At 30.8% G+C, this 15,491-nt stretch overlaps 1 protein-coding gene across 1 annotated transcript; it reads right to left on the reverse strand.

Moving 5' to 3' along the window:
* Positions 1-7,131: 7,131 nt before the first annotated feature.
* Positions 7,132-8,209, reverse strand: LOC144559661 (NDR1/HIN1-like protein 13). Its single transcript, XM_078308752.1, has one exon. It carries the CDS (start codon positions 7,995-7,997, stop codon positions 7,200-7,202), a length of 798 nt encoding a protein of 265 aa, XP_078164878.1. The 5' UTR covers positions 7,998-8,209; the 3' UTR covers positions 7,132-7,199.
* Positions 8,210-15,491: the final 7,282 nt, after the last annotated feature.

The following is a 15,491-nucleotide window of genomic DNA, read 5'->3' on the forward strand; positions in this document are numbered from 1 at the left end:
AATCGTTGAAATTCGCTTACCTTACAAGTGAAGCGTCTACATGTGAAAATTTTAAACATTCGAATTAATTTATTATAAAGTCAAGCGGTCAAAAAACGTTCAAAAAATGAATGCACAAAAATTAATTTATTAACCTTCTAATTTTGACCGATTAACTTTATACTAAATTCATTCGAATGTTTAAAATTTTCACATGTAGACGCTTCACTCGTAAGGTAGGCGAATTTCAACAGTTTGGATTCGTCATTTAAAACCGATTTGATCAGTTTTGGAGTTAAGTTCACCAAACACTTTGGTGAGCTTAAGAACACCCTAGTTCTACTCAACATTTGTTATCTATTAATTTCATGGATAACTTGATGAAAGTTGATGAGGTCCAAAAGGAAGTGTTTTGCTTCTTTTGCTTGATGTGAAAATTGTGGGAATGCTCATTATGTTTGTATAGACGAGGTATATTTATATGGCAATCAATCGCTAATTTGACCGATACATATAATGTCAAATTGTAGAAGTAATAAAATTTCACACAAATACTTACGGTAAATAAATTTATATGTAATATTTTTACATAAAACAGTACACATATTGAACGAATAACCCGTATATATATAAGTTGGTGCATGCTTATTCTTTTATAGGAATTAAGACAAAAGGAGTGATGAATTTACATGCAAAGGCTTTAAATTCCGAATTAGTTTAGTATAAAGTCAAGCGGTCAAAATGATTAAGTTGATAAATTAATTTTAGTGCATTACTTTTCTATCACTTGACTTTGTACTCAATTAATTTAAAATTTTAAAAACTTTTATGTAAATTCATTATTTCGTGAATTAGATTGGTTTCATCAATTTAGATTCATCATTTCAAGTCAGAAACATATTATCAATATTGTCAAGAGATTCTAACTCATAATAAAACAATATTAACAATTCATTAAATTGGTCTCAAATGAGAATTACCTATCTTTTTTAATATAAAAAAGTGGAGGTCTAGTCTACTAACTTTTATTTAAGTATCTGTAAATGATGATCATGAATTTGAACTCCATAACCTCTCACATCGAATAATATGTGTCTTTGCCACTAGACAAAAAACTAGTTCTTAAAAACTACTTATCTTATTACTAAGTTTGAGCATATAAATTTTAACTTTTAATTATTATCTTTGATCTGTATGAGAACATATATTGTAGGACTAGGTATACAATATCTACTTTTTAATAACAAAAATTTTAAATTTTATGTTAAAATAAAACTGTTAGATATGATATATATTATTTCCTCTACATATACATAAAAAAAATATTACTTTTCGCTATTAGCTATATATGAATTAATAAGTTAAAAAATCAACTTAAAAAATTTATTCACATTGGTGTATTTCTGTAATCTCTTGATACTAATAAAAACAAATTGTTAAAATCAACAATTTTTGAAATTCAAATAGTAAAAAAATCAAAAGGCACTTTGAAAATCGCTGATCCAATAGTAACAGTAAAATCAAAAGGCACCGTTGGATCAGCGATTTTCAAAGTGGCTTAATAAATAGTAAAAAGTTTCAAAAAAAATGTAAAATTTGGTCTCCAAGCACATATTAATATGGAGAACAAGATGAATAGTTTGGATCGGTTATTTGGACTTCGAATCCGGTGATTTATAGTCTAATGCACAAAGATGTCTATGCATTGCAATGTATGGTAGACTTACTATATATACATAGAGAGAGATAGAGAGAGTGACTAATATGCATTCGGTAGCATATGGGCCGATATGTATACGGTCCAAATTTGAAATTTCAAAATTTAAAAAGTCGATCTGAACCGTTCATCTTGTTCTCCATATTAATATGTGCTTGGAGACCAAATTTTATATTTTTTTTATTATTTATTAAGCCACTTTGAAAATTACTGATCCAGTGGTGGTTGCTGATTTTACTGTTTTGTTAAGCCACCGTTGGATCAATAATTTTCAAAGTGGCTTAATAAATAGTAAAAAATTTAGAAAAATGTAAAATTTGGTCTCTAAGCACATATTAATATGGAGAACAAGATGAAAGATTCAGATCGACTTTTTGAATTTTGAAATTTTAAATTTGAACCGTATCCATATCGGCCGATATGCTACTGAATGCATATTAGTCACTCTCTCTCTCTCTCTCTCTATATATATATATATATATATATATATATGAGTAAGGCTTGGGTGCTATGGATAGCATAGAGGCCTCTATGCTACGGCTCAATATTCGAGTTTTCAAAATCCAAACGGTCGATCCGAACCGTTCATCTTATTCTCCATATTAATATCTGCTTGGAGACCAAATTTTACATTTTTCTGAATTTTTTTACTATTTATTAAGTATTTTACAAAATTGTTGATCCAACGGTGACTGCACAAAACAGTAAAACCGTTGGATTAGCGATTTTCAAAGTGGCTTAATAAATAGTAAAAAAATTCAGAAAATTATAAAATTTGGTCTCCAAGCAGATATTAATATGGAGAATAAGATGAACGGTTTGGATCGACCGTTTGGATTTTGAAAACTCGAATATTGAGCCGTAGCATAGAGGCCTCTATGCTATCCATAGCACCCAAGCCTTACTCTATATATATATATATATATATGAGATGAGCTACGGTGAGCCATGGAGTAAAACGCATTTGTACTCCACGCCATATTTTCATTTTGAAAGTCTAAACGACAATCTGAACCATTAGATGTGATCTTCATATTGAAATGTGCTTAGAGACCAAATTTTACATTTTTTGGAATTTTTTTTACTATTTATTAAGTAATTTTGGAAATTGCTGTTTTGCTATGAACAGTAAAAAAATAAAATTTTCTGGACCATCGATTCAACGATTTTCAAAATTGCTTGATAAATAGTAAAAAAATTCCAAAAAAATATAAAATTTGGTCTCCAAGCACATTTCAAAATGGAGATCATGTTGAGCGGTTCGAATCGGTTGTTTGGATTTTCAAAATAAAAATATAGTGTCATGGAGCACCAATACTCCATGGCTCACCGTAGCCCATCTATATATATATAGACACACACACACCCATACCCACAATATCATATCATATCATATCTAACCATTTTATTTTGACATTTAAGTTTTAAATTTTAAGTTATTATAGTTATATTAATTACAGCTGAAAAAAAATTTAGGTAAAAAGCATGCTACATAGTTAATTTCGCATATGCAATCAAATAAGAAAATTAAGAATTTATTATCAGATTTTGGCGATAGGAGCCGGAAACATATTTTCATTTTTGATATGTAAGCGAGCCTTGTAAATCTTATTGATGCATTCTTTGTGCCAATTAGGGTACAACATTGAGCGGGCCGAGCAATATCGTACCGAAAGCATGAGAAATACCTTTTCTATTTGTCAAAAGTCAACCGGCCAATCTACGATTTTAGTCAACACAGTGCGTGCGGCACTGGCAAGTGCACTAACACGCCATCAATCGCTATTCTTACCTTCCTTTTTATTATGTGCCTCTTTCCGTTTTTTAAATGGTGTTGACTCCTGCTCGAAGTGCTAGACTGCTAGTGGATCAATGATACACTGATACGAGAGCTTTGAACCAATGAGATATGTTATTTATATATCCTTGTTCTCTTTGACAAATATTGTTGGAATTAGGTTTCCAATGTCAAAGCACTCGCGAAATTCTACAGAACAATGTCGTAATGATTAATTTATGTTAAATTATGTAGTGCTTATCCTTTGAATCAATCTAATAATCATAGCACTACTAGAGTAGAAGTAGAACATAGAGACAATTTGGGGTCTATATACAGGTACTGGAATTTAGGTTATATCTTGCTAACTAGGGCTGTACAAAAAATTCGTAGTTCGTGATTCGATTCGAGTTTGATTTGAAAAAGTTTATAAAAAATTCGATTCAAAATAGTTCGAAATTAATTCAAACCAAATTCAAACTAGACTTGGTTCATTCGAAATAGGTTCACGAACTATTCTAATTTGAATCTCAAAGTAACGTGAACCGTTTATTTCCGCTGATGACTCATGTTCACTGATGACTTAAAAGTTAAAACATAAGGCCACCGAGTCATAAGTCATATCTCGTAAGTTATAACTCTCGCTCTCAGTTTTAAAACTCTAAACAACTTTCACCTCTCACTTTTGGCCACTACGATCACTCTTCCTTGTCGTAAAAAAGTTTGTAAAAGATTTGAAATTGATTTCATAAAAAAATCGATTCGAAATTAATTCAAATCAAACTTAGTTCAAAATTAATTCAAACTAAATTCAAACTGGGGTAAGTTCAATTCGTTTCGATTCATTTGCAGCCCTAATGGTAACCAATTAATTTGATCTCCAAATATTTCTGTTTTTTCCCTCACTAAAACCACGGATATAAAAGTTAGTACCAACATACGTTTGGATGCACTTTAGAATAGCTAATATTTGAGAATAGTAGATGAGAATAGTGATTTTTGGAAAAGTGCGAGAATAGTGTTGATGTGGTGCTATTCGAAATAGCGAAAATGTTGTTTGGATTGAACATTTAGACTAATGATGGAGGGATTGAATATTTGAGAGAGCACCAATTGCTATTCCGACTTTTTGTAAAAATAGCAGAACAATGCTATTCCCGCTGTTCTCACTATTTTCAGTACAATTGCTATTCCGACTTTTAACATAATTTAACATGCTATTCCGACTTTTATTTCTGATGCGGTTAGGCAATACTATGGTAAGAATACAAGTACCAATAACAGTATCGTTACAAAACAATTACTATTATTCATTCTAGTTGGATGAAAAATCTTGGATAAGAAGCCAGTACCTATGATCAAAAAAGAAAGAAAAAGGAAAACAACAATTTTAACATCGGGCCATTGGCCCAAGAACAAATAAATTTCAGCAATTAAAAAAAAAATATAGTTTATTGGGTTTTTGTTGTTTCCTTGATGCTTGTAGGCTGTAGGCTGGTAGCTACTTGGTTTTGGACTTTTAGGTTTTACAAGACTACAAAATGGGCTATCTTCGGACTTTGTGATTTTATTTAGTGGGCTTATTTTAAATAATAACATGTTTGGGTCTAGGACTTTGAAAATAAAAAACTTACACCTCTAAAGATAAATCAATTAATAAATTATTATCACACCATATCAAAGAGAATCACGTCTATTATAGTAATTAATGTAATTTTCTTCGGTGAAAGGTTACATTTTAAATGAAAAATCTCAAAATTGAAAAGTTTAACTTCTATTTATTTTTTTATTTTTTATATTTGGGTAGAATTAGTGTGTTCTTAAGTTTACCAAGTCCTTTTGTGAACTTAATTCTAAAACCTATCAAATTGACTTCAAATTATGAATCTGAACCGTTGAAATTCATCTACCTTGTGAGTGACATGAAAAAAAATTTAAATTTTGAATTAATTATGTGGTTAAAAAACATTCAAAAAATGAATGAATTAAAATTGATTTATAAACCTTGTAATTTTTGTCAAATTATTTCATGAACAAATATTGAATTTCAAACTCACCACACAATGAGACAAAATAAGACTTTCAAATTTTGAGAGTCAAATATAAATAAGATTAATTATATATATTTTTTATAAATATGAATCAATTTAACATTATTCATAACATTTTATTTAAACTATATTAAAAATAAAGTGCAAGTATCAAATTATTCCATTTGGATCTGCCGTGACCACACTATTACTGAAAGTTTGTTTTTCATTTTCTATTTTTGTTGTTCGAGGAATGGAATGCCGAAGGCCTAGGGATGTCAATAACACTCTTTTATTCATTTATCCAACCTATACTTTATTCGATAAGATGAATACATATATGATTTTTTTTTCTAGATTTATTAGGTGTAAGTATGGATAAAGATTTTTTGTTGTTATCTAATTGGGTAAAGATATTGGTAAAATCTATTTTGTACTATTATCCGATCGGTTAATTATAAAAAAATGATATATATTATATATATTAATAAGCATTGAAAAAAATGTTTTAATTGATTTACTTGTGCTTGGCATGATCAGATTTTTTTTTAACAAAATACTATACATGTATGAAATAAATATATATGTCTTAATATTTTATTTAATAAATAATAAAAATTATTATTATATTAGCATTACAAATTATTTACCCGCTATTGTTTCATTATTTGACAATTATAACATATAAAGATAGAATACATATAAAATATTTTGTAACGAGTAAAAATAGAGTAAAAATAGAGTACAAATAAAAATAGTTTATAATGATGTAAGCATGAAAATACTTGCATCCGATACTTAGCTTAACTGTCGACACCCCTACGAAGGCCTATATAAGCCTCAAAATACAAATAAAAATAGTAGGAATTATGTTGCTAACCAGATTTTTTTTTTTTAATATAAAGATGACTTTTGCGAATCTGAATTGACCATCTTTTGTTGCGAATCTGACCATCTTGTTTTGAGGGTACGATATTTTTAATAATTCTCCGTACAACGAAATATCTATAAACCTCAATTATCAAACACATGTAAGGACCAACGAGAATAAATGAAAATAGACGTATAATTTCAAAAATATACAAAAGAAAAGAAATGGAATCATCTGACAAAGCTTCACCGGCAAATTGCAAAAGATTTAAGCATTTGCAGGGACGAGGCTTTGCGCCTACGCCATTTTCATGAAGAATAAAAAGGTCGTGAATTACGCACAAATTTAACCGATGTTTATGCATTTTCGAGAACAAGTACTTATCATAAACTATTCTTTATCTGTCTAAATAAATCCGTTAACAGAAACTTATAAAAAATTGACCTGTATTTTCTGTCGTTTAATTATATTATTCATACGCATCCACATGAATTGTATAAAAGAAAGACAAAATAAAAAATAAAAAAGCAACAGCACAATCTGAAAATAATTTCTTTATTTCTGTCATCCGTAAGAGAAATGCAATTTGAAAATAAACATAATTAAAGTCCTCTAAATTTGAATTTAATCCTTAATCTAAAGTTACCAACAAATAGTCTCTATGGCCATACATTTATGAATTAACAATAAAATATTTCCACACATGAAACAACTCGAGAGGAAGAAAAAAGAATGGAAAGAACAAAACTCGATCCCATGAAATTGAAATAATTATTTGTATTTATCCAAATTTGGCACAATCACCTTAATCCCGTCATGTCCTAATTAAAACTGTGTTTTGCAACTTTGCCTTTTGATCCCTGGTTCTTTCACCAATCCCTTGGTTGTCACATCACATGAAACGGTAATATGATTCCCGTTTATATCAAGCCCCCATGCTTTGGCCGAAACCCTGATCGCTAGCTCAAGCTTGAGCACCACATCATCTTTAGATCCTTTTAGCGCTTTGGCGATCTGCTTCGGGACTACCATTTTCAACCCTTTGATAACAATTTTAAACTTACTTGTGTTTTTGCTATTCTGATTCAATGCTGGTGTTTTGCCATGAGCTATGTTGACATCGTGGTTAGAGAGAACTGCGGTCCCATCCTTTTCATACGAGTAACTCATGGACCCACTAGGATTGTGCACACTCATCATGAAATCATACTCCGGTCTCGCAGTTGTTGGATTCTTAACATGTACCTGGTCCACGGTGAACCGAGGCTTGCCTGGCCTGACGGTGGCAATGAAAATCACAAATATAAATAAACATAGGACAACAAAAGTTAGGAGTGAGGCACACAACCATCCTAGGCATGTCAAAACAGAACTCCGTTCGCTACCCGTCTTCACCTGGTTGCGGTACCGTTCAACCAAAACTGCATTTTCTGGGGGAGGCACACGATATATCTGGTCTTTGGGTACCTGTACAATGTAGGTTTCTTGAGCGGGTAGCCATGGGTGCTCATTCGAGTTCGGATCAGGTTCTGGGTCGGGCTCTGTATCCGTTTCGGCAGCCGGGTGGACGACGGGAGAGCCAAAAGCGGTAGAGTGGGGCCCCGGTGGGACCCGGTCCGCCATCAAGGTGTGTTATTGCACGACGAAAAGAGAGATGAATAACAAGGGAGAAAAGGTATAAACCGTATAATGCAAGGAAAAGGAAGTTTCCAGGGAGAGGTGGTGAGAGAGGTAACAGGGGAGGGAAAGGGAAGAGAGAGAAACACCACCAAAGAAGGGCAAGGGACAACAAGGATTTGGTTTGCACTTGACTATTGTTAGAATTGTTATAGAGCAGGTGCTTCTTTTCTTTTTCTTTTTCTTTTTCTTTTTTCTCTCTCCTTTTTATTTTGTTTTGTTTCGGATGAGTTCAAACTTCAAAAGGGAAGGCCAACTAAATTGAGCGGGTACAGTGGTCAATTTGAACATGGTTGGGAGAAACGGTTTGAACCGGTTGAATTTCAGATTCATTGCGGCTGTGGTGTATATAACCTTCAATATGTGTCGTTGCACTGAAGGAAAAGAAAAGGAATCATAAAGTTCATCACTGTAGTTATAGATTGTGGGTCACAATGTTAGTGATCAGCGACACGTTTTGGGCCACCGGGCGTGCCTTGAGAGGATTGAAATTTCTAGTTATAGATGAGGGAGCTCCGAGTTTGTTGCAAATATATCAGTCATTTTGGCCAGGGAAAACAAATCATACCATTTTTCAGAAAAAAAGGGAAAAAAACAGATTAAGTTTTAACAAACATTGATATCTCGAGATTGTTATATGTCATTTATTTGTTTCAATTAATTAACTTTTGGTATTGGAATGAAATTCTTAGGTGAAGTACTGTCATCTATGTTGTAAGAAAAGTTTACATTTGATAAGCTGTTTGATACGCTTTAAAAATTTTACGTGCCCTGTTTTGAAATTCGTGTGCACAAATTTTAAAATGCATCGGATGATTTCAGTGCCAATTATTCCTAAAAGTACGTCTAATTTCCATCAAAACCTACTCCACGCTCCTATAATATTGTTGAGTTATATAGTGTAAGTCAAGCCTCTTTTTTAAATATTTATATCAGTGTTCTAAATAGTTAGCTATAGCGGTGCTATGGTTTTTTTTTGGACCATAAACGCTAAACTATAAGACAAAAGTGCGCTAACTCAGCTACGACCACTATAACTGTAATAACTGACTGCTATTACCGTTATACGTGACGCGCTATTACTACCGCTATGCTACATGTTTTTTTTTGACAATTTATATGGACTTCTCTACTTCTATTCCTGATGTTACATTGTCTTATACAATAAGTGTGCTAAACTAAATTATGTGCTTCTGTTTTTATTTGTGATTTATTCTCTCATTCTATATCGAGAAATATTCAAATATTAATTCTTCTTTTTGATTGCTCTTCGTATAGTATTTATTTATAAAATTATTATCGTTCGCTTCAATTAAAAGCTGATTTTAATTATTATTATTATAATATATAAAATATTTAAATATGTATACTGACTTCATTTACCTTATAAAATTAATTGCTCTTCGTCTATTATAATATCTAATACTATGAAGTATGAACTATTAAATAATGTTACCTTTTAGATTTTTTTTTTCATTCTTATTTGTCTAATTGATAAAAAAAATATAGACTTAGATTAATTGTCATTTAATTATTACCTTAATTCTTCAATATTAATTATATTGATAATTAGTAGAAGTATAGAATATAAAATTTGAAAAATAAAAAATATGTATGCTAGTTTTCACTATAGCTATGCTATTCGCAATAATTTTTTTTTGTCTCTCCGTTATACCGCTATAATCGCTATTTAGAACTTGGTTTATATATTGCGGGTCATCTTGTATTTAGATTAACGTCAGGTTTTGGATGGGTCGAGTTTCAAATTGTAACGTATTTGGGGGTCCCCCGATTTCGGGCTGGTTTTCGTGTTGCCCGATGTCAAATCATCTCAAATTTCAGATCGTACGAGTCAGATTTTGCACTGTTCGATTTCAAGATTGCCTTAAATTTAAAATCAGATCGGATAATTTACAATCAAATTAATTTTTTCATAAATATAAAATTCTATTGAATTTGTATGCAAATCCTTGAATTGTACGTTAGCTCAACGGGTGTGGTTCTGGCTTGGCAACAGCCAAGAGTACATGCAGCAATGGCATACTATAGCTGACATTATAACATTTGCCATATCAATGTCTACCATCCAAAGACAAGGGTTTTTGTTAGTTGTAAGTGCGGTGTGTTGGACACTTTGGAAACACAGAAATGAGCGATGCTTTGATCACTGTCATGTAAAAACAACTAGATCCATTATCTTTCTAATCAAATCTCTATTTTGTTATTGGGCAGGGAACACTTCCGAGGCAGTGCAAATGGAGGTGGGTGCTTGGATGCCAATTCTGGAGGATGCAATCCCTTTAAACCAGTTCATGCCTTTGGAGATGGTATCAACCACTTGAGTCTACTCCGCAGTTATGAAGACACAATGCCACCCAATTTAGAACCTAACTCTCCTTAGCCCCTTAAAGTGTGGCTTAGTAATAGCTAATCTAAATTACTTTTGGTCATTAGACTCCGCTTTAGTTTGGTATATGTCTTGCTTGTTATGTCTCTTATATTGCAATTGGATGGTAGCAATGCTGTTGATTTTGTTTTGCTGGTATGTTGCAAGGGTTGGCATACCACGGTGGGTATTTTGGTATTAAACGGGTTATGTAATATATTTCTTGTTCAATGGAATGGGCCTTTGGCCTTTTTAAAAAAAAAAAAAAAAATTGTATGCAATTCGAACCATACAGTTTCAACAGATCAATTAGATAGATTTTTTCACCAAGTAGATGATAAAATGACAACAAATTAGAAAATAAAACGAGCGAGATTTAAAAAAAAAAAAAAAACAGTAAAATAATGGATATATATGCTATGTGCCGAGCAAAGGCAATTTAATTACAGATCTTAGTTTATATACAAAACTAAAACATAGTATTAACTCTAGCTTACAATTTAACTATAGTTTGAAAAATAGTGGTATTACCACTGATTTCATAAAAATCAAATATACTTGATTTGGTACTCAAAATAGGTACCAAAATACGATAGGTCTTACAATAGTTCTACAGCAATAGACATAAAAGTATACAAGTAAAAAATAATACCACATCAAAAGCTAATCGTCCAACAAAATGAATACTAAGCAAGCAAAAGGCTCAAGAATCAGTCATATCCTAGGAGACTAGTCATCCAATAAATCTTCATTCGTCAACTCGTCTCCAGACATAGGATCTGGGTGGCTGCCAGCTCCAAGAGCTTGGGTTGACTCCTCTTTCTCCTCCAGTATCAGATCTAGAAGGTCCTTAACATCACATGGAAGCATTAGACTTAATTTCAAGTATGAATTTTCAGATCTAGATTTACACCAAAAAGTAGTTAAAGAGATTATCTTAAATCCTAATAATTTAGCGGAAATGAGATTAGTATTATCATTAAAAATAACTCTATTTCTTTCTAACCATACATTTCATAAGATAACTCCTCTTAACAATTTTACAAGTAATATATCATTTAAGGGGATAGAAACATCAAGTATCCACAAATCATCTAAAGAATTATATTCAAAGGTGAATGAATTGTATGTTACAATCCAATTCCAGATCAATCGTACATAAGAACAATGTATAAATAAATGATCAGTGCTCTCATGTTGGTCACAAAATGCACAAGTAAGATCCCCTGGCTAACCTTGTTTGCCAAGTTAACATTAGTTAGAATTTTATCTCGTCGGACGAGTTAAAGAAAGATTTTGATTTTTAAAGGGGTGTGGGATTTTCAAATGGTATCATATTCAGAATTTGAGATACCACCATACTCTATCCATTTATAAAAATAATGAACAATAAAATAATCATCTTGTGACCATCTCCATATCAATCTATCATTTAGATGAGAGAAGACAATTTAACTATAGTAATGCAAGATGTGTGAGATGTAGACCAAGAGAATGATTCACTGCCAAAGACGTTGGAGAGAACGTCAGATGCTAAGTAACCATCACAAGTTTATTAGTAACTGGAGAACTCCATTTCTCATGTTAACATAAAGGTTGAGATTAAATCCAATTTATGCATTTTTTTTTTGGGGTCTTTTAGGCTAATTTGTAGTAACATTCTTAAGCGTAGTGTGCCCATGGCTCCTGGATGAGACTTTGAAATGGGCCACCTGCCTTTCTTATTTCATTAAATGGCCTTCATTTTTTCTTTATTCAAAATATAATCAATAAATGGACAAAAAAAACATTTAGGCAATTTAAAGAAGTACATTTATTTTTACTTCAATAAAAGTTATTGCAATACATTTACAGCATGTTGCACAGATATAAGATGATTTTATTAGTTTAGCACTGAATTTAAAATATTAAATCATCAAAATGGGTCTTTAACTCTTTATCTTCAAAAGTCATATAATACTTGCACAATGATTTATTAGAACAAATTCAAAAAGATATATGTTTACGCCAATACAACTTTTAATAATACGTATTAGACTTTTTCGACTAATTCAAGACTCATTTTTTTTAAGGTTAATTCGAGACACATTTCATCTGATTAAATAACTAAAACTAATGATTCTTCAAAAATTATCTTAAACTTGTACATATATTAATTCAAGTTAATTTCAAAGGATACAACAATATTTTTGCAAACAAAATCTGTTGAAATACAGTTATGCAAATTGTATTATAATTAAGTGTTGCGTGCATAATAGATTGTTGTCATTAAATTAAGACTCATTTCTGTTCTATATATAAAATATAAATCATGCAAACAAAAATTTATTTAGAAAAAATTGCTGCAATGCATTTACAACATGTTAATTACGATTAGATTTTCTTAATTAAAACATGTCTTATTTGAAGTTATTAAAACATCAAAACTGCCATTTATAGGATGTTGCAAATTGAGGGTTCATTGCTAGTCATTCCAACATCAAAATTAATGCACAATGATTTTTTTTAGAATTAGTTCAACATGATACATCAATTATTAAGCAAACAAAAAATAGCCCCAATACAATTGTAGCGCATTGCATGCATGCTAATATATTTAATTAATTAAATATTTTTTAAAAGTTATTAGATCACAAAGGCTGACTATTATACTCCAAAAATGATATAATGCTGGTACACATATTCATTTGAGTGATTCCAAAATGACTAATCAATATTTTAAGCAAGCAAAAATTGCTACAATGCATTAACAACATGTTACGTGCATGACACATAGTTTAATTCAGTGCCCATTTGAAGTCATTAAACCATCAAAACAAACCGTTTCCTCCAAATATTTACTAATATTTGAAACAATATTTACAAAAACAATTTATGAAGGTTACATTAATTTTTATAAACAAAATGTAATACATACTTGTTAGATGTTTTTAATATTCCGGAGTCGTTTTAAACAATTAAAAATAATAAAAGCTAACAACTTTACTCTATCTAATATTTTCAGAAAAAGCCGTGTATTTGTTCGTGAAAAAGCTATGTATTTGTTCACGGCAATACATCAAAGTTATTTTTTGAAACTAAAATGTGTTATTCAAATTTGATAGTCAAATATAGCTTATGTAATATTTTTTAATGAAAATAATTTTTCTATTCTCATTCGAAGGTTATAATACAAATTCGTTGATTTTTTCTGATATCTTATTATAAGATTACGAAATATATACAATTACTAGAGGAAAAATATTTTGTCAAACTTTATTAATTAGAACATAAAGTTAGATCTTGCTAATTAACATTTTTTTTTCTGTATGCAAAACATCATAGTTAGCATAATTTGCATATATATTGCATATGTATAACAGTAAATAAATAAACATACATAATAATTCATGCAAATCACCCCTCCCCTTCCAATCCATATGTAAATTTTCCTTTTATGTTGATTTGTAACAAAAACTCGTATAATATGTTAATATTAAGTTTCACGTATATATATGTACATCAACCGCATAAGAAAAATATTTAATAAGTACGGAGGTTATAATGTCACAAGTTCTGCAATGCACATATCGAATTTAAAACGTTTATTAGTTCATTTTTGTGAGGAATGCTTTCATTATATATAATTTATAAGCACATTTTATACTAGATCATGTGGTCAAAGAATAAATGAATTTTGTTAAGTATACATAATGGATTAATTTCAATTGTTTATTTTTTACCATTCAAGCTAGTATAAAATGAACTTTAAAAAAAATCATATAATTTTGCTTGGACACTTTCCAGATGAAAATAAATAAAATTTACAGTTTGAATTCAGTATTTGACTTTAAAATTTTGAAATATATATATATATATATAGAGATAGGCTAATGTGCTTCCATAAGCACTTGGCCCGAAGTGCTGCCACCCCATTTTCGATTTTTCAAAATCCAAACAGTCGATCCGAACCGTTCATCATGTTCTCCATATTAATATCTGCTTGGAGACCAAATTTTACATTTTTTGGAATTTTTTTGCTATTTATTAAGCCACTTTGAAAATCGCTGATCCAACGGTGGCTTGCCAAACAGTAAAATCAGGGGTTCACCGTTGGATCAGCGATTTTCAAAGTGGCTTAATAAATAGCAAAAAAATTCCAAAAAATGTAAAATTTGGTCTCCAAGCAAATATTAATATGGAGAACAAGATGAACGGTTCGGATCGACTGTTTGGATTTTGAAAAATCGAAAATGAGGTGGCAGCACTTCGGGCCAAGTGCTTATGGAAGCACATTAGCCTATCTCTCTCTCTCTCTCTCTCTATATATATATATATATAGAGAGAGAGAGAGAGAGAGAGAGGGGCTAATATGCATTCGGTTGCATATGGACCGAAGTGCTTACGGTCCAAATTTGATTTTTTTAAATCCAAACGGTCGATCTGAACCGTTCATCTTGTTCTCCATATTAATATGTGCTTGGAGACCAAATTTTTTATTTTTCTGAATTTTTTTTACTATTTATTAAGTATTTTACCAAATTGTTGATCCAACGGTAGCTGCTGATTTTACTGTTTTGTTAAGCTACCGTTGGATCAACAATTTTGTAAAATACTTAATAAATAGTAAACAAATTCAAAAAAATATAAAATTTTGTCTCCATGCACATATTAATATGGAGAACAAGATGAACGGTTCAGATCGACCGTTTGGATTTTGAAAAATCAAATTTGAACCGTAAGCACTTCGGTCCATATGCAACCGAATGCATATTAGCCACAGTCTCTCTCTATATATATATATAATTCAGGTTTTGGTATAATGTGGCACTAAAAACTTATAGCTCTGAAATATTCCTCGTAATATATTTGAGATCATAAACACCAATTTTTAAAAAGTTGGATAACATATCAATTTATTTGACTAAAAATAATTTCATGCATTAAATATACGAAAAATTATAATGTCTCCCCGCTACTACCAAAGACAATAGTGATAAATGAATAATTTGGGTTGGGTTCGGCGGAGTCAAACATTCGCGATTCGAGAATAATTTAGATAATTAAGAAACAAT

The sequence above is a fragment of the Carex rostrata genome, chromosome 9, assembly GCF_964058835.1.
Source record: "Carex rostrata chromosome 9, lpCarRost1.2, whole genome shotgun sequence".
Lineage (NCBI taxonomy): Eukaryota > Viridiplantae > Streptophyta > Magnoliopsida > Poales > Cyperaceae > Carex > Carex rostrata.